Raw genomic sequence first — 19,786 nt, 5'->3', positions numbered from 1 at the left:
CTCTCTCTGCCTGCCTCTCTGCCTACTTGTGATCTGTCAAATAAATAAAATAAAATTTTAAAAAAAAAGAAATTACACTGAAATCATATGGAAGAGTAGGACTTGGCTGGGTTTTTTGACTTTTGTTTTTTATGTTTACAGTTCTCTCTCTCTTTTTTTTTTTTAAGATTTATTTATTTTGAGAGTGCCAGCTCGAGGGAGGGACAGAGGGAGAAGAAGAGAGCAAAAAAAGAGAGAGAGAGAAACAAACTCTTCTGAGTGCAGAGCCTGATGCAGGGCTCGATCTTGGGGTCCTGAGGTCATGACCTCAGCTGAAACCAAGAGTCAGTCACTCAACCTACTGAGCCACCCAGGTGCCCCTACCTACAATTCTTTTTTTTTTTTAATTGAAGTATAGTTGACTTACAGTGTTATATTAGTTTCAGGTGTATAGCATAGTGATTTGACAATACATCAGGCCGTGCCACAGTGAGTATACTCACCATCTGTCACCATATAAAGTTATTACAGTATTACTGACTACACGCCCTATGCTGTACTTTTCATCTCTGTGACTTGTTTATTTCATAACTAGAAGTTCGTACCTCTTAATCCCTTTCACCTGTTTTGGCTAACCACCCCCCAACCCCCTCTCTTCTGGCAACCATTATTTTGTTCTCTGTATTTATGAATCTGTTCTGTTTTGTTGTTGTTGTCCTGTTTTTTAAATTCCACATATAAGTGAAATCGTACAATATTTGTCTTTCTATGTCTGACTTATTTCACTCAGCATAATACCGTCTAGTCCGTCCATGTTATAATGAATGCCAAGAATTCATTCTTTTTTATGGCATATGGTATTTTTATTTTTAGGTTTTTGAGGAACCGCTATAGTGTTTTCCATAGTAGCTGTACTAGTTCACATTCCCACCAACAGGCATGAGGGTTCCTGTCTCTTCACATTCTCACCAACACTTGTTATTTCTTGTTTTTTCCATAATAGCCATTCTGACTGGTGTGAGGCGATATCTCATTGTGGTGCTAATTATTAATTTTAGCAGTATGGAGCCCTCACTTTGCCATTACGTAAATCTTGAGATTTCCTATAATCTCTTTGAAGACAACAGTCGTGTCTTAAAGAACTTTATATAACCCTAATAGTACTTTGCATGGAGTAAGTACTTTATAGTATTAGATAGATTGGTGGAAGAAAAGTATCAGTTGATGATTAAAAATAAAAATATTTTCAGGACACCAGGGTAACTAAATCATTTAAGTGTCTGTGTTCTGCTCAGGTCATAGTTGGGATGGAGTCCTGCATCAAGCTCCCTGCTCAGTGGGGAGCCTGCTCCTCCCTCTGCCTGCCACTCCCCCTGCTTGTGCCCTCTCTCTCTCCCTCTCTGACAAATAAATAAATAAATAAAACCTTTTAAAAATAAGTAACTAAGTAAATAAATAAAATGTTTTCTTTGGCCCTTATATTCATAAATGGGATGAGAATGATTGCTCTATTTCAAACTCTTAGTTCCAAAAGGAGGAACAGGGATCTTAAACTATTTATGGTTCTTAATTGTTAATATTTGACTCATTACCTTCTTCCCTAAATCTAAACTAGAATACTGTATATTGTGGCTACTTAGAAATTTATAAACTAAGCTTCCTGCATTGATTTGCAGGAAGCAGCATAAAAAAATTTTTGAAAGACTAGGTAATGTCTGCCAATTTAACAATGTCCTTTAGGCTTTGAAGACCTTGTGGTTTGGAAGCCATGCTTACCTTCCAAGAGGAACTTTCCAAGGTTTGTTTTTTTTTTTCTTTAAGATTTTATTTATTTGAGAGAGAGATTGAGATCACAAGTGGGGGGAGGGACAGAGGGAGAGAGAGAAGCAGACTCCCTGCAGAGCAGGGAGCCTGCCACCGGGCTCAATCCCAGGACCCTTGGGATTATTACCTGAGCTGAAGGCAGACACTTAACTGACAAAGCCACCCAGGCGCCCCCTACTTTTACTACATCTGATGAAATGGGGTGATGGGAAAGAATTCTTTTGGCACTATGCCAAAAATAGAATTTTAGAGATTAAAGTTCTAGATGATTGAGTTTCAGGTGTGGGGCCTTATCCATCAGTAAAGTCTGGGCCTGATGTTTCTGACTGTAGTCATACAACATTTATTTATTTATTGACTTAAACATCTCATAGTTTAGGCTCAAATCCGACATTCAGAAGTGCCAATGGGTCTTTTCTGATCCCCCTCGCCAGAAGCACTTCAGAACTTAATTCTGTTACTGTATTTCCTTTTTTTAACGAAAGAACTTGGAAGGCATAGATAGGGACCATTTGAGATTGTGAAACCACTCTGAGATCGTTTTCATTTTAAAAGTAACTAGTTCCAAGAGATTAGATTTTCTGTTACTTAGACACTGATAAAATAAAGCCTCTGTATGTTTTACAATCTAGTAGAATTATGAGGTTTACTTTTAGACGTTGTTCCTAGTTGGTACATAATTCTGCAGGTGTATCCACCCCCTTCCAATTCACATCCATTCATGTTTGTCTACTCTGCCCTCAGGAATTTTAAAAAACTAGTTTGGCTCTGAACCAAAGAGCAAATTATGTTCTTTCTAGCTGGCTTCACATTCTCTCTGTCCTTATATACTCTTAATCCTTGCCCTATTCAAAATCTTAACCAGATTGGGCACCTGGTTGGCTCAGTGGGTTAAAGCCTCTGCCTTCCGCTCAGGTCATGGTCTCAGGATCCTGGGATCAAGGCCTGCATCATCGGGCTCTCTGCTCAGCCGGGGAGCCTGCTTCCCCATCTCTCTGTTTGCCTCTCTGCCTACTTGTGATTTCTTTCTCTGTCAAATAAATAAATAATTCTTTAAAAAAAAATCTTTACCAGATGAAGTTTTTTAAAAAAATATTTTTAATTTATCCTGGATAAACATCAGGATCCCTTCTACAGGCTCCAATCTGTGTGGAAGAGCAAATACAGCAAGCAGAGTATCTAAAATGTTTTTTTCTGTTAACTTAATAATACCATGTTTAATACCCAAAATGCAAGATGCTTACAAATTCTAACTACAGTCTCCCTGTTCATATGGTAATGAACACTGTTGATCCTGAATTATGGGTTTATTGGGGGAAAGGAGGATCCGTGTTCTTCAACTAGGAAAAAAAAAAAGAGTTGGAATTCCAAGCATACCTGTTTGAGATGATAATCAGGGGTGTACTACTGGTTCCTTTAGTTAAAGCCCTTCTGTGACATTCAGGGAATCTCCGTTCGTGCCTTAGACCACACAGAGTATTTGCACGGTGCATTTGGGTAGTCTGAGTGTTTGTGTAGTGAGACCCTGACAGTCTGACACTAGAGATGTTTCTGGGAATTTTATCAGCGATAATAAAATCATTCTCTGGTGTTTGTCCACCAAATCCCACCAAAAAAGAAAATTTTATTTAGTACATAGTGACTTCTTGTAGTATTCAGATTTTACTGCTCAAGCAATATAATATTAGGTCAGATTGAGTTCAAAGCACATATCTTTTGCCAGTTTGATAACTCAAGGATGTGAGTCCTATCATGCCAGAGTAGAAACTACTCTTTGGCTTCTCCCCAGTGAAGGACTTGTACTGGCTCTTTGTTCTTTGCTTTCAGACTTTTTGACCATATCCCACAGTAAGAAATCCATTTTACACTGTGACCCAGGATACATATAGATGTATTCTCTCTAACAGAAACAACGGTTCCGGGTGCCTGGGTGGCTCAGTTGGTTAAGCGACTGCCTCGACTGCCTTCGGCTCAGGTCATGGTCCCAGAGTCCCGGGATCGAGTCCCACATCGGGCTCCCAGCTCCATGGGGAGTCTGCTTTTCCCTCTGACCTTCTCCCCGCTCATGCTCTCTCTCTCTCTCTCAAATGAATAAATAAAGTGTTTAAAAAATAATAATGAAAACAAAACCAAAAAAAACAACGGTTCCATGAAAGCATTCCCTTACTCCATGTGTAATATACTCTGGCATTTGCTGTTCTGTTTCACTTTTTTTTAATGATTTTATTTATTTATTTGACAGACAGAGATTACAAGTAGGCAGAGAGGCAGACAGAGAGAGAGGAAGGGAAGCAGACTCCCCGGTGAGCAGAGAGCCTGATGTGGGACTTGATCCCAGAACCCTGTGATGACCCAAGCCGAAGGCAGAGGCCACTGCCACCCAGGCGCCCTTCTGTTTCACTTTTTATTCATCTGGTTTGTGAACCACTAAGTTGATTCATGGCCACCTAATGAATCTCACTTAGTTCATTGTGCTTAAGTGATTGCTTACTGCCATTAACAAATCCAGTTCTTTGGTGAACACAAAATCTTAATTATATCTGTAATGAGAGGCTGTGTTTTGAAAGTTCTCTGGAGTTAAAAGACATTACCTCATTTACCCCCATTTCCTGCCCTCATAATATGAAAGAACTGAGTGGGTATTTTTTAACTTTTTCTTTTGAAACAATTTCAAGCTTATGGAAATATTTTAAGAATAGTACAGGGAGGGACGCCTGGGTGGCTCAGTTGGTTGGGCGGGTGCCTTCGGCTCGGGTCATGATCCCAGCCTCCTGGGATCGAGTCCCACATCGGGCTCAGTGCTCGGCGGGGAGCCTGCTTCTCTCTCTGTCTCTGCCTGCCACTCTGTCTGCCTGTGCTCGCTCTCTCTCTCTCTCTGACCAATAAATAAATAAAAATCTTTAAAAAAAAAAAAAAAAGAATAGTACAGGGACAGGGCACCTGGGTGGCTCAGTGGGTTGAGCCTCTGCCTTTGGCTCAGGTCGTGATCTTGGGGTCCTGGGATTGAGCCCCACATTGGGCTCTCTGCTCGGCAGGGAGCCTGCTTCCCCCTCTCTCTGCCTGCTTCTCTGCCTATTTGTGATCTCTCTCTCTCTGTCAAATAAATAAATAAAATCTTTTAAAAATTTTTTTTTAAATTAAAAAAAAAAAAGAATAGTACTGGGGCGTGTGGCTGGCTTAGTCAATTAAGCATCTGATTTCAATTCAGTCATGATTCTGGGAAGGAGCCCTGTGTCAGCCTCCCTGCTCATCCTGGAGTCTGCTTGTCCCTCTGCTCCTCCCCCTCTTGTGCTTGCTCACGTGCTCTCTCTCTCAAATAAATAAAATCTTTAAAAAAAAAAAATAGTCCAAAACCCTTGAATATTCTTCACCCAGAGACCACATTCAAATTTCGCCATTATCCCAATGATGTTCTTTGTAGCGGAAGGATCCAGTACAGGATCTCACATTAGATCTGATTCTCGTGTCTCTCTAGTTTGGTCTTTCCCTTGCCTTTCATCATGATGTTTTGGGGTTTTGTTTTGAAGATTTTATATTTATTTGACAGAAAGCGAAAGCACACAAGTACAATGCAGGGGCTTGATCCCAGGACCCTGAAGGCAGACTCTTAACAGACTGCGCCACACAGGTGCCCCAACCTTGGTATTTTTTATAACAGTCCTGTCATGTATGTCCCTCAATTTGGGCCCAGTGGTTCCTCATAAGTATACCCAATTTGTGCCTTTTTTACAATGTCACAAAAGTGATGCTGAGCTTTGGTTACCTGATTAAGGTAGTGGCCACTAGGTTTCTCTACAGTAAAGCTCCCTTTTCATCCTTTGTGATTAATAAATATTTTATGAGGTGAAACTGTGAGATTGTGTAAGATCTAGTTCCTCCTCCTGTATCTGTCTATCTTTGGTATCCACTATGTTCCTTTCTTGGACTGATTTTGCAAAATGGTCATTTTTCTAATTTCATTACTTCTCCATTTATTAGTAGACATTCTATTGTAAGGAAGAACTTTCTGTCATCATTTCTTTTTATCATTCATTTATTTATATTAATGTGTGCTCATGGGTTCCTATTTTGTTCAGTGGGTTGTAACTTCTCACAATTATTATTTACTTTGATGCTCAGATTATTTCAGGTTTGGCTTTTTTTTTTTTTTTTTTTTTTAGATTTTATTTATTTTCTGGACAGAGAGAGAGTAAGAGCAGGAACACAAGCAGGGAGAGTGGGAGAGGGAGAAACAGGCTTCCTGCCGAGCAGGGAGCCCAATATGGGTTTGGATCCCAGGATCCTGGGATTATGACCTAAGCTGGAAGCACATGCTTAACAATGGAGCCACCCAGGTGCCCCCAGGTTTGGCTTTTTAAACAGGTCTCCATGTCCTTTTGTCATGTTCCCATTATTGTGAAGTGCTTCCTTACTTTCCAACACAAGAGACCCAGGCTCATTTTCTATCCCTGCCCCAACTCTGGCATTAGTCATTTCTTCAGGGAGCCCCGTTCCTATTAATGGAGAGTGGCATGTAGAGACAACCATCTGGGTACTAGATGTGCAAAATGCTGCTAGAGTGTCGGTCTTCCCACATGTTTCGGTGCACAGAGGAAGGAAATACACATAGATGCATTTACTTAGGCACATGTGCACACACACATCCTTGTGTATTTTTTTTAAAGATTTTATTTATTTATTTGACAGAGATGACAGGTGGGCAGAGAGAGGGAGGGAAGCAGGTTCTCTCCTGAGCAGAGAGCTTGATGTGGGGCTTGATCCCAGGACCCCGGGATGATGACCTGAGCCAAAGGCAGAGGCTTAACCCACTGAGCCACCCAGGTGCCCCACATTCTTACACCTTTCATTATTTATGTCAGTATATTTTGCAAATCACTTGTTCACACCGATACCTTCAATCCTGCGTATCACAAGGTTTATCCTAGGTTTCCCTTTTCTCTTATTTATACCTGCCTTCGCCAACATTGAGAAACCTAGCCCCCATTAGCCTTAATATTTGTCTATTTGCTCAACCCTCCTGTATAAAGCCAATCTGCTGGCTAGACCAGGTTATTGCCTCTTGGTATTGAGAAGATCAGGTGAGATAGCATATGTTAAAACACTTTTTTCTCCTAAGATTTTATGTTTTTATTTGAGAGACAGAGAGTGAACAAGAGAGCATGAGTGGGGGGAGGGGGCTGCAGGAAAGGGAGAAGCAGGCTCTCCACTGAGTAGGGAGCCCTTTTTGGGGATTGATCCCAGAACTCTGGGATCATGACCCATGCTGAAGGCAGACGCTGAACCAACTGAGCCAGCCAGGTGCCCCGAAACACTTTAAAATATAAAAGAATTTACCACTGCCTAGAAGTTGATACAAGAAAGAAATAAAGAGAGACAGGAATAATAGTTGGGAGTTGTAGGCTTTTACATTTCCTGTTTAGTTGCCAAGGAGTAATGAAATCACTGTATAAGCCTTACAGAAACAAGTCAGGAAACTGACTGATCAGACTTGTTCTTGCCATGTCTCTCTCTCTCTCTTTTTTTTTTTAAGATTTTATTTATTTATTTGACAGAGAGATCACAAGTAGGCAGAGAGGCAGGCAGAGAGAGAAGAAGGAAAGCAGGCTCCCTGCTGAGAAGGGAGCCCGATGCGGGGCTCGATCCCAGGACCCTGGGATAATGACCTGAGCCAAAGGCAGAGACTTTAACCCACTGAGCCACCCAGGCGCCCCTTGCCATGTCTTTGAGGAATAATGTAACTTGATGACTTTCATTCTTCCAAGTAAAAAAGTATCCCTCCTAATCCTTTCCTAGACAATCCTGCTTGCTATGGGACTGTTACTATTTAGGTTTACATCAATATTTCTTTTCTAAGTGAAGAGATGTAATAGAGAAAAACTCATTCTTATCAGATGAGATTAATTGTGTAAGTAGGATCTAAAATGTAAGATTCATAGATCTGAATCCCCAAGATAATTGGCCTTTCAGACACAGTATAGTTCTGGTTTGTGGTAAAATTAATCAGTCTTCTTAAGCTTTTTTAGATTGGGAATGAATTAAGACCTCTTCTAACAAACCCTTGCCAACCTGTATTCCTCAGACCAACCCCCAAGTAGTTGATCACTTCCCTTCATTTAATTTCACAAATTTGTCATAAGAATAAAGAAAAATGTCAGGATAATTAGAGGAAAAAAGAGTGGCATGCTGGGAAGATTTGAAGGAAAAAGTATAAATTTGGTGTAGGAAAAGGAAGGGCTGGATAGAGTTTCCAAGAGCCCAGAGAGAAGTGAGTTGTCACTTTGGGGCTAAACCCACTGGCTTAGAAAGCATTTGGCCTAGAAATGTTGGATAGGGCAGTGATGACAACAGAGTGCAAAAGATTAAATTTGAGATGTTTCAAGGCCAAATCCAAAAACCTTCAACACCAAGAAAATAAATTCCTTTCTTTTTAACTCTTAGTTGTGCCTGTGGGTAACTGAGTCCTGTAGTCTTGCGTTTCTGCTCCTGTCTCTGCTTTCTCTCTTCATTTCTGACCCTTTCTTTCCCCTTACCTGAGCCCATTTCCTGTCTTGTTCTTCTCTGATTGCGGCATTTTGGAAAACGCTGGTAAGCTGTATACTCAGAGACTCAGCCACTAAAGTCTCTACTGTACAAAGAGCTTCCTTTGCAGTGGGCCAGAGTTTCACTTTGCTGGGCTTCCTTGTGCAGCAAGAATGACATGTCATTAAAGTGAAACATAAAGGGCCTGAAGGTGCTTTGACTGATGTGCCTGTCAGGGCTTTGTTACTGAAGAGATCCAGAAGTTGAAAAGTCCCCATTCTCATATTTAGCTCACTGTTTGGAGAAATCAGCGTTGAAACTGCAGCTCACTCTAACTGAAACAGTGGATACCAGAAGGTTTGGTGGGGTTCGCCCCTGAGCATGTCCCCAAAGAGCCTCCCTTTATTCCTAGAAGCTGGCAGGCTTTCTTTTCCTCCTGCAAGTGGCAACCCGAATTCTGAGTTGAAAGTGAATCTTTGCCCTTGGCTCTTCTCCAGCATTCCTCGCTGAGCGAATAGGGATTTGGAATGTCAGAAAATAGAAGAGGGGAGGGGAAAAGATGTGTGTATGACTGTGAGTGTTTATATGTAAAAGCAGCTTCGTCTGGAAGGACTTCGGGAAACTTGACTTCCTCCGATTGCTTCCTTCTCATAAACTCTTGGTTCCTTATTTGTGTTTTGTTTTTTGTTTTTTTTTAAGTTGTTTAACCTGAATTATCACGGCAATTCTAAACCCCTTCCAGCCCAGTGGAGTCAAGCTAAGGAAAGACAGCATGATTTCCATAGGATTTCTCTTTCTTCCCTCTGGATAAAGTGACAGTAGTTCGTCCCAGGCTCATCTCCGGCAGGATCCAAGGTCGACTTTCCTCTGGGATTTAATCCGTTGTCATCGGGAAAGTAGAGTCAGGTTTTATTGGGGAGCAAGTCTCACCAAGAAGTGTCCTTTTGGGAGAATCAAGGACTCGATCGAGGCAGAAAAGGTGTGGCTCAGCACAGTACCCTCCATGGTAAGCTACCAGTCCCGAGCACTTGTGGTTGAAGCTGGACTGAAAATGTTGAGGGAACACGCCTCAGACTCTGTTTAACTGTGGACTGGTTCAAAGCGCAAGACTATAATTTACAGGGTGGCTTTTATCCTTTATTTAGTTCTATCCAAAGTCTTCTCGCATCAAGTCAAAAGGAGAGATTCTGGGAGGGTAACCTGCAGGGCCAGTTTCCCAGCGTTGTGTGAAGAATCCAGTGGTTGAGTGTCTGTCTCCATCCTGAGGAACCATGTCCTCTTTATATACCCGAAGTAAAGAATTCACTCGGAATAGGAAATCTCAGTCTGATTCTCCCCCAGCATCTCCCTCCCCGACTGCCAAGACGCTCCGAGTAAGCAGCATTTTATTTACATATGTTCCTCGTTGTGTCAAAGGTGGAGAATGTGTGTGTAACTTGGGGAGTTAAGTTTAGAGCAAAGGCATTTCGGAGCATATGGGAATCGGTAGAGGAAAAAAAGAAAATTTGCAAGTAAAGACCGTGTATGTTTTTCTGCAGGAGGTTATGGTTCACAATACTTACTGTAGTCTTAAGTAAAAGCAGATTTAACTATGTCAGACTACAGTTTCTGTCTTTTAGCTTTCAACTGTAAGTTGGTAAGCTGTCTGACAGATTTTAGAGTCCTGGTCACTGTATCTTACATGCATTTCTTAATTTCTGTGGCTATTTTTAGTTGCTCCCTTTCCTGTTTTTTTGTGGGTCAATACTATGCTTCTAGAGAAAAAGCTCCCAAATGGTCATGAAACTATATACATTAAACTTCAGTTATGTGCAAGTTATGTGAATGTGAGAGAGAATATGCCCTTGCCTGTTTTATGTGTCCGTTGAGTGATAGAGAGAAAAAACAAAACAGAGCAAGGAATTACGGACACTTGGAGTCTTTCTTAATCCTCGGTCACCATCAGGAAATTTCATGCTTATAAAGGCAAGGAAAAGAAGAACTCCTAGCTATTGACAACCAGCTGTATGGAGGTGTTTGTAGTGTCCGAGGCAGATCCACTTGAGTTTTTTCTCAAGTGCATATTTCTGTGGAAGCAATTTGCATCTGATTTAGTGTCTGCCTCTGTAGGAAACTGACAAAAGCGAAGACTGTTACCAATAGCAAGCGATGAGAAGCCCGATGGGCATATTAGGTAGTAGGCAAGGTAGCAGTTCCTTCTACGGAACAAGATTGTGCTCTACTGTATATACAGAATAACAAGCATGATGGTCACAGATTCCTTATTTGGGGAGCTGTGGGGGAAACATCTGCAAGAAACCAGAATTGACTGCTGCATTTCTGAGTTATTTTATATTCATTTTCAGTGTCTTTCTCATGGGATAAATTACCATGGAGTGGCATTTGGTGTGTGACATATTGGTCTAGGACATCAGCTTGGGATGTTTAGTTACCGGAATACCAAAAGGATTTTGTTATAAAGCTCTTTCATTTATGACTTTTTTCTGTGAGAGGACTGGGAGGCTCCAGGGTATAGGTCACCCTTGTTGAGTTCTGGGAGAGTTCCATAGGCTGCTGCCTGTCCTTTCTAGGAAGCCACAGAGTGTGGGGCACCACAGGGACTCAGCTGGTTGAGTGTCCAACTCTTGGTTTCAGCTCAGGTCATGGTCTCAGGGTTGTGGGATAGAGCCTTGCGTTGGACTCCATACTGAGCATGGAGCCCACTTGGGGTTCTCTCTCCTTCTCCCTGTGCCCCGCCCCCTGCACACACATGTGCTCTCCCTCTCTCTTTCTCTCAATTAATTAATATTAATTAAAAATAAAAGGGACTCTAAATATATAGTTATTTAAAAAGAAGCAACAGCAGCCACAGAATGCTTTCCCCCTCAACAGCTGTTGGGTACTTTTTGGTGGCCTCCAATTGAGGTCCACAAAATGGAGCATTTTTACTTCAGTAGCATGTCCCTTTGTTCCTGTCCATCTTACCAAACTCGGCAGTACATCTGGTATAAACAACCCATTGTTAACATTCATTCACTGCTGTAACCACAGTTCCCAGAACATTCAGCAAAATCTGTTTGGTGACACACGTGCCTTTTCCTTTTCTCTTTGAACCCATTTCTTCTTCACAGTTAAGTACTACTTTCTTCTTGTCTCAGTCCTCACAGCTGTCATCCACCGTTTCCAGCCTCTTTCCATCATCCCCCCCACATCCCTGACTTTTTCGACAGAGGTCACCATGGGACGGAATTTGAAAATTTGGATTTACAGGAAACCAGCACATTGATGGCCTTAATAAGAGACCACATCCCAGTGTTAGTGGTCAGTGGCTGTGGATTCCCATAATAGCATCTGCTTACTGTGACCAGCTTCTAGGTCCACACAGCCTTGGGCTCTACTCTAGAGACTGTTGATTTTTGTATATCATTCATGTTCAGTGACATTGCTTGTGTCTTTACTGTCTGAGAGAGTGAAGTATAGGCAAGACTAATTTGGAGGCTGAATGGGTTACAAAACGAGGGTTTATCTCCTAAGAGTCCCCTGTAGCCCAGTTTACTCTCACATCCTAACTAACTAGGGTGCTAACTGGTTTTGAATGCAGTGACCATCGCGCTTCTCACTCTCTGTGGTGTTCTTTAATGACTAGTGTTGTGGTGATGATGTTGCACTCATTTGCCTTCTGATGCGCAGTTACTTCACTGGCTGCTCCTACACCATCATTACCTCATTTCACCCCTAGCCACCCGGAAAGGTGAGTGTTGCTCTCACCATTTTACATGTGAGGAGACTGAGATACATGGAAGAGAAGTGGCTTCCCCACATCACTCAGCTAGTAAGCAGCAGAGCCTGGTCTCTCTGGCCTCAAAACCCGTATTTATCCACAACACTGGTTTCATACATTGGAAAGTTAAGGACATTCTAGAGTCAAAGATGACAGTAGCTACCCAAAAGCTTGGGTAGCTGTGGGAATCCAAAATTCAGGCATAATGAGGACCCAGGAAACTGAAATTGCAGGAAGGAGGAAGACGGTATCTGTAGACCAATGGAGGGAATTGACAGGCTCTACTGACTTTCCCACGCCTGATTCTCGAATCCTAGTCAGAGCATATGGAAACATGGATCCCACGGAGCCTGAGACCGTGTGGGCTACAGGTCTTCATATTTCTCTTAGAGGCAGAAATACTTGAGTAAGGATGCAAGGACATGTCTGTGTGCATCTCAGAGTTAAGATCGGAACACCTCTCATTCTCCCCATGCAAACTTGTGTACCTTCGGTTTTCTGCTAAAAGTTGCACAAAGAAGCCAACATTCTTCAAAACAAATGATTGAAATTTTGAGCCAGTGTATAAGTATTTATGATTTTTTCTTACTATTGCTAAACAAGCTAAATATTAAATGCTTTCATATAAGGAAAATGCTCTCAAAGGGAATTTTTAAATAATGGCTATTCACAGGGGGAGCATATTTTGGACACCTTGCTCTTAGCTAGATGTTCAAGCAGCAGCTTGGGCAAACTGTAAAGTGTAACTCAAACAGGTACGATTTTTTTTTAAATATTTTATTTATTTATTTGGCAGAGAGAGATCACCAGTAGGCAGAGAGGCAGGCAGAGATAGAGAGAGAGGAGGAAGCAGGCTCTCTGCTCAGAGAGCCCGATGCGGGACTCAGTCCCAGGACCCTGAGATCATGACCTGAGCCGAAGGCAGAGGCTTAACCCACTGAGCCACCCAGGTGCCCCAAACAGGTATGATTTTTAACTCGAGAAAACAAACAGCAGGATGATTTCTCAGTACTAGAAAACTGAAACTTTCTTATCATACCTTTATTTTTCAACTTTAATATGACGTAATTCAGTGTTTCTGTACTTGGCAAACTAGGACCCTTTTTTTTTTTTTTTAAAGATTTTATTTATTTATTTGACAGAGAGATCACAAGTAGATAGAGAGGCAGGCAGAGAGAGAGAGGGAAGCAGGTTCCCTGCCGAGCAGAGAGCCCGATGCGGGACTCGATCCCAAGACCCCGAGATCATGACCTGAGCCGAAGGCAGCGGCTTAACCCACTGAGCCACCCAGGCGCCCTAGGACCCTTTTTAATAGTATAAAAATGGGGGCGCCTGGGTGGCTCAGTGGGTTAAAGCCACGGCCTTCGACTCAGGCCATGATTCCAGAGTTCTGGGATCGAGCCCCGCATCGGGCTCTCTGCTCAGTGGGGAGCCTGCTTCCTCCTCTCTCTCTCTCTGCCTGCTTCTTGCCTGCTTGTGATCTGTATCTGTCAAATAAATAAAATCTTTTAAAAAATAGTATAAAAATGTAATAATGGGGGCGCCTAGGTGGCTCGGTTGGTTAAGTGTCTGCCTTCGGCTCAGGTCATGATCCCAGCATCCTGGGATGGAGCCCCGCATCAGGCTCCCTGCTCAGCAGGAAGTCTGCGTCTCCCTCTCCCACCCCTCTGCTTGTGTTCCTTCTCTCACTGTGTCCCTCACTGTGTCTCTGTCAAATAAATAAATAAAATCTTTAAGAAAAAAATGTAATGCTGGCCTAGAGATTAAAGAACTAGTATTCTCCCTAATGAAAAATCACTTACATATGGAAGATAGTATAGTATGTGTCTTACCAGCTAAGATTTTACTTCCTCTAATTTGTATTTCGAAAATAATATTTTTCATTCTCTGAACACAAAATTACACCGTAAAACATGGTTTTTAAAAATACACCCCTCTCTTTACATAATGAAAATATCCATCATCCATTCTCTTAGTATCCCCACCGCGCTCTAAAATGGCTATGTCCTGGGACTGAGGCCCATGTGGAGGCCTGCTTCTCCCTCTCCCTCTGTCTCCCTCCCCTGCTTGTGCTCTCTCTCTTTGTCTCTCTAATAAATAAAATCTTGAAAAAAGAAAAGAAAAGATATCTGAGGCAGTCTGGAAGTTGTTCTGCTTTCCCTGAGTAATAAAATCAGAGATGAGTGGCTTTGTTATTCAGGGAGCTCCACAAATTTTAGAGACAAAAGAGATGTTGAACTAGTGTGCAAGCCCAAAGACTTGTTTAAAAAAAATAATAATTTCACTGTTCAGGGTCAATAGAGACCAAAACAGCAATATTAAGAGCATACCATTGAGAATAGTCATTTTATTTTTTTTAAAAGATTTTATTTATTTATTTATTTATTTGAGAAAGAGTGAGAGATTAAGAGAGCACAAGCTCGGGGGAGAGGCAAAGGAGAAGGAGAAGCAGACTCCTGGCTGAGCAGGGAGACTGATGTGGAGCTCAGTCCCAGGATCCTGGGATCATGACCTAAGTGGAAGGCGACTGAGCTACCCAGGTGCCCCAATTCACTCAAATTTCTAATGGGAACCACACCAATGATTTATGTATGAGAATTTGAAGGCTTAGCCTCTGTTCTCACACTCTGAAACAACTACATGAGGTGCTGGATTCACACAGTTAGTAGAAACTTCCTTTTGGGCTGCCTAGGTGACTCAGTGGGTTAAGCCTCTGCCTTCAGCTCAGGTCATGATCTCAGGGTCCTGGAATCGAGCCCCACATCAGGCTCTCTGCTCAGTAGGGAGCCTGCTTCCCCCTCTCTCTCTGCCTGCCTCTCTGCCTACTTGTGATCTCTGTCTGTCAAATAAATAAATAAAATCTTTGAAAAACAAAAACAAAACTTCCTTTTGATGTAATTTTCCAACATTGAAAAAAATAATAATTCTGAACTACGAATACATTAAACACCTCTAGCTCTTGCTTTTTCCTCACCATTTATATTATCGAGTCTCAAGTATATAAATTCTATTAACTTAGAAATTAGTCAATTTAGATGGCTTAGCAGTTCTAAATCATCTTAAAAACAAGAGCCAGGTAATCATTGGTCAATGGTCTCAAATTATTATTTGCTAATTTAACAACATATTTTTCAATATAGGTATATCCAAAGATAATAAAATACTAAAGAATATCCACATTGTAGGGCTTAGTTGATATTTACTTATTATATGGAACATTCTTGAAGTAGGTAGGTCATCAGCTGAACCCTGGGAATCTTTTAATTAGACAGATTTTCATTGAATTGCTTGGTATTTGTGATAATAGGATTGGGTCTGCATCTATAAAGCAAGATCTGTAGCATTTTTCCCATTTAATCTGGATTGTTATTCCTTCAGGATTTATATCTCAACTGAAAATGTAGAGATTTTTCATAACATTTTTCACCCCCGCCATTAATATAAATAAAGGGAACAATTAGCCAACCTGGTTTGTTTTTTTTTTAAGATTTTATTTATTTATTTAACAGACAGAGATCACAAGTAAGCAGAGAAGCAGGCAGAGAGAGAGGAGGAAGCAGGCTTCCTGCTGAGCAGAGAGCCCAACGCGGGGGCTCAATCCCAGGCCCCTGAAATCATGACCTGGGCCGAATGCAGAGGCTTTAACCCACTGAGACACCCAGGTACCCCGACTTGTTTTGTTTTATAACCAGTTCTACAGACTAATCAGGGAACATTTGGTAAACAAGTGAGTGATAAAGGATCGCTGCTTTCACAGACCTAGTCTATGTGGCCTCTCAGGTTAACAGCCTCCCCTCAGCCTCATAGCCTTCCAGACCATTCATTATTGATAGTCATTCTTGGCATGTCCTTTCTGCTCTCCTGTGGCAAACACCAAACAGTTCTTTAGTGTATTATCCTGTCCTTTCTACCTCTCATACTGCATCTGGGCACTACCAATCTGGAATTCATACTTCACTTTGCTTTATAATCCATTGTCACGGAATGAGAAACGTTTGTCTGGGTGAAGAAGGCTAATGAAGGATGCAATCTGTTGACCATTTTTTTCCTAATGAAAACCACTAGCGTATCTGTTTTCTTTTTTAATTCCACTCAAGAAAAGTCAATGGCAGTAATTCTATAACCCAAAGACCCTCCCAAGCAAGAGTAGTAGAACCTGTAGAAACAAAAGCAGTTTCCCCATTCGGAATCTTAGGTGCTGGACTCGTTAACCTGTGTTCTACATAAAGCTGCATGAGATGGCATCTCAAGTCATGGTTTTTTGACCAGAGATACTGGGAGACTTGAAGGCATCCGTTCCTTTCGTGGAGTTTCCATGTGACAACACAGAGAGGCAAGCCGTGCCCTACCCTTGGCCCTCCCAATTTTCTGGTTCCATGATAAATGTTTATCAAAGCCACCTACTCTAGTTTTGGTCTTCCCACCATTAACATTCCTGGAGCATCTGCTATGCAAAAGCCCTATGCTGGACACTGGAATTCAGAAGTGATAGATACAGCCCCTGCCTTCAGGGAATTGACAGTCTAACTAGGGAGATTAAAAAGAAAATCAAGTACAAGGTATTTTTGTTTTAAGAGATCAGTCAAGTGTAAATGCATTAGCCGGATGTTTAAAGAACAATAGAAGATAGGTGGTTGAAGAAGGAGGAAATTACATTACAAAAGTGGGGAAAATATGTATGAGAAAGTATAGGATTATTTGAGAGCTGCAGATCAGTGTGGTTAGAACAAAAGACATATTTAAGAGTATAATAGGAAACGAAACTGGAGACATAGCAGGAGCCAGGTCATGTGGGGCTTAATATGTCATTCTAAGGATTTGGGGAGTTATCCTATAGATAAAGGATTGTAAAGTTGCTGTGATCAGAATTGCTTATTTGAGAGATTTCTGGCATCTGTGGAGGCAGGATTGAAGCAGGGAGAGTCTAGAGGTTAAGTCCGTTGCCCCAAATGCTGTACTCCCAGGTGAGAATTGATAAGGGCCTGAACAGAGACATTCTCCAGGCAGAACAAAGAAGCATTCAGCTGTTCAGAAGGTAGAACCGACAAGACTTGGGAATTGATAGAATAGGGCTAAGGATGGACTTGTGAGAAGGCAGAGTCCAGGATGACTCCCAGGTCTCTGGTTTAGGTGACTCAGTAGAAGATGGTGTGACAAAGCTTAGTTGGCATACAGGGGAGGGGAAAAAAGGGCATGAAGTGGGGGAGATGATTTCACTTTTGGATATGTTAGAGTTTTGGAACATCCAGGTAGTGATACCCTGGAAGAATCTGGTCTAAAGCTCAGGGGAAAAATATGGGCTGAATACACTGATATTTATAGTTAAGCTATGGGAGTGGTGAGCTTGTCTGAGGAGTAGATGTAACATGAGAAGGGAGCTGAGAATAAAACCTTAAGGTAGGGGAGGTAGTAACGACGTGTGGCTTCCTCCGTCGTTTTTGCTCTTCAGTTACTGCACAGAAAGAGAAGATCTTATATCTTGTTTTTTTGTTTGGAGGTATTGTGGTCACCTCTGTTAACAGTGATAAGCTTTAGTTCCCAAAGAATCAAGAAATTTAGGAGGTCAGTTTAGGGTCAGTTAAGAGTTTAGGGTTCTCGTTTTATTTTCTGTACATAATCAGCTGTGCAACCTGGGGTTGTTTTTCGAATTTGAAAAAGTTCTCAATTTATTCAGTTTTGTTTTTTACTTCTCTTTCTCAGTCATAATATTTGTGTGAACAGACAACTAGTTATTGTCAGAAGACCCAAAGGAAGCAACCGGAGTTGGCTTTCATCCCCTTTTGTTCTTTTTCAGACCCTTTTTGTTTCTGTTCTTAACCTGTTTATTATGCAGTGAGTGGCGGTTATCCACAGCTGGCGCATTAATTCTCATCACAGCCCATCGTCTTTGGTTACACAATGCAGGGAGTTCTACCGGTGCAGTGATTAGATGATGATACTAAAAGTATGGCTGGACCTTTCCCTTTATGGTTCATTATGAAAGCAACATTTTCATATAGGACTTTTCACACCTTTGTGTTTGTTGACTTCATATGGTTGGTTATCTGGAAAGAGTATAATTCTCCAGACAGTAAAATAATGACCTTAAATGTCTGTAGGTTAGAAAGGGTAAGTAGGAATTAGCCTGGATTATCAAAATCTACAAATAATCAAAACCCTTTACTTGTGTGCCAAGGAATTTGTTTGAGCTTTTTACTCTTGCAGGCAACAAGCATTGGCAGAGCCAAAGGACCAAACAGGAGTAGAAGAGAGAATTTAAAAAACAGAGAAATTGTGGTAATATCAGTAGCTAACATTTATAGAACATTCGCTATATGCCGGGTGCAGTCCCAAGCACTTACACTTATTGTCTCATTTAGTGTTTTTGATAACATTATACCCTGGGTACTATTTCCCCTGCGGTAGTGATGAGGACACTGAGGCAGAGAGAGGTTAAATAATTAGCTAAGACCACCTAACAAGTAAATGCTGGAGGGCTTAACCAGTAAGCACAGTGAGACTGTGGTCTCCAGTAGACAACTCCTGAATTACAGCTAGTACCCCTGCCTACTGAACCTATTTCGAAAAGAGACTGCCATCATAAACCTTATAAAAGGAACAAAAGCTTTACCGAATAATTTAGGAAGAAACAAATCTAAATTAGTAAAAAGTCAGAATTTTGCATCATCTCAAAATAGGTAGTTTTATTGTTTGTAAGTATCTGTGACGAACTATTGCCAAGGAGCAAAGATCTGCTATACCCTTAAACGTAGTAATCAAGACTTTTTAGTGAGTGTATTAATTGTATATAAGTAATTACACTAAAGCTGTTAAGTGCTCAAAAGTAGACCCTTTAATAAAGTTATTTCTCTTCTTTTGCTTATGCTATTATAATTTGCTTTATGAAGTAATTTTTAAACAGATGGTACAAGGGACACCTGGGTGGCCCAGTTGTTTAAGCATCTGACTCTTGATTTTGGCTCAGGTCATAATCTCAGGATTGTGAGACTGAGCCCAGAATTGGGCTCTGTGCTGGGTGTAGAGCCTGCCTAAGATTCTCTCCCTCTCCCTCTGCCCTTCCCCCCATAAATAAATAAGTAAGTAAAAGATGGTACAAAGATACGCTTGCATTCAGGACTTGTCAAATTATAACAAGTTCTGAATTTGAAGAGCCTGAATTATTGAAGATTTTCTTATCTGAGGGACCCTTATCCTGCCAAAAATCAAACAGACTGCAAATACTTCCCTTCTCCCAAATTTCTTCATTCTGAATTACCTGTTTTGTTTGGGGAGAAAAATTTAGCCCCCTAAATCCAAAGAATCTTATGCATCTAATACCTAAGGTTTATATGGGGGGTATAAAACGTTTTTAGTGGAAGGATCAAATTCAGTGGAATCAAATTTAGTGAAAGAATGCAAAGAAAAAAAAAAAAAGCTTGAGTTATCTTTTAGAGCTTCCAGTAGCACTTAGGGATAACTATGGCCCCAACAAGGTCCCAACTTGTGCCAGACTTCTTTTTTTTTTTTTTTAAGATTTTTATTTATTTATTTGACAGACAGAGATCACAATTAGGCAAAGAGACGGGCAGAGAGAGGAGGAAGCAGGCTCCCTGCTGAGCAGAGAGCCCGATGCAGAGCTCAGTCCCAGGACGCTGGGATCATGACCTGAGCCGAAGGCAGAGGCTTTAACCCACTGAGCCACCCAGGCGCCCTTGTGCCAGACTT

General features: G+C 41.4%; 1 protein-coding gene across 11 annotated transcripts in view; it reads left to right on the top strand.

Annotated features, from left to right (window-relative positions):
- The window catches only part of PPP1R12B (protein phosphatase 1 regulatory subunit 12B), a 229,912-nt gene that overhangs the window by 174,012 nt on the left and 36,114 nt on the right, over positions 1–19,786 (top strand). The window contains exon 1 of one of the 11 annotated variants that reach the window (XM_045983437.1): positions 8,890–9,695. The exons of the other annotated variants lie outside the window; for them this stretch is intronic. Coding sequence (XP_045839393.1) covers positions 9,594–9,695 — 102 coding nt within the window. The 5' untranslated portion in view covers positions 8,890–9,593. Of the gene's footprint in view, positions 1–8,889; positions 9,696–19,786 lie in introns of those variants that run through there. 11 annotated transcript variants of the gene reach the window in all.

The sequence above is a fragment of the Meles meles genome, chromosome 17 (assembly GCF_922984935.1).
Source record: "Meles meles chromosome 17, mMelMel3.1 paternal haplotype, whole genome shotgun sequence".
NCBI lineage: Eukaryota > Metazoa > Chordata > Mammalia > Carnivora > Mustelidae > Meles > Meles meles.
The sequence above is the reverse complement of the archived record's forward strand: the minus strand, read 5'-3'. Positions and strand labels throughout refer to the sequence as shown.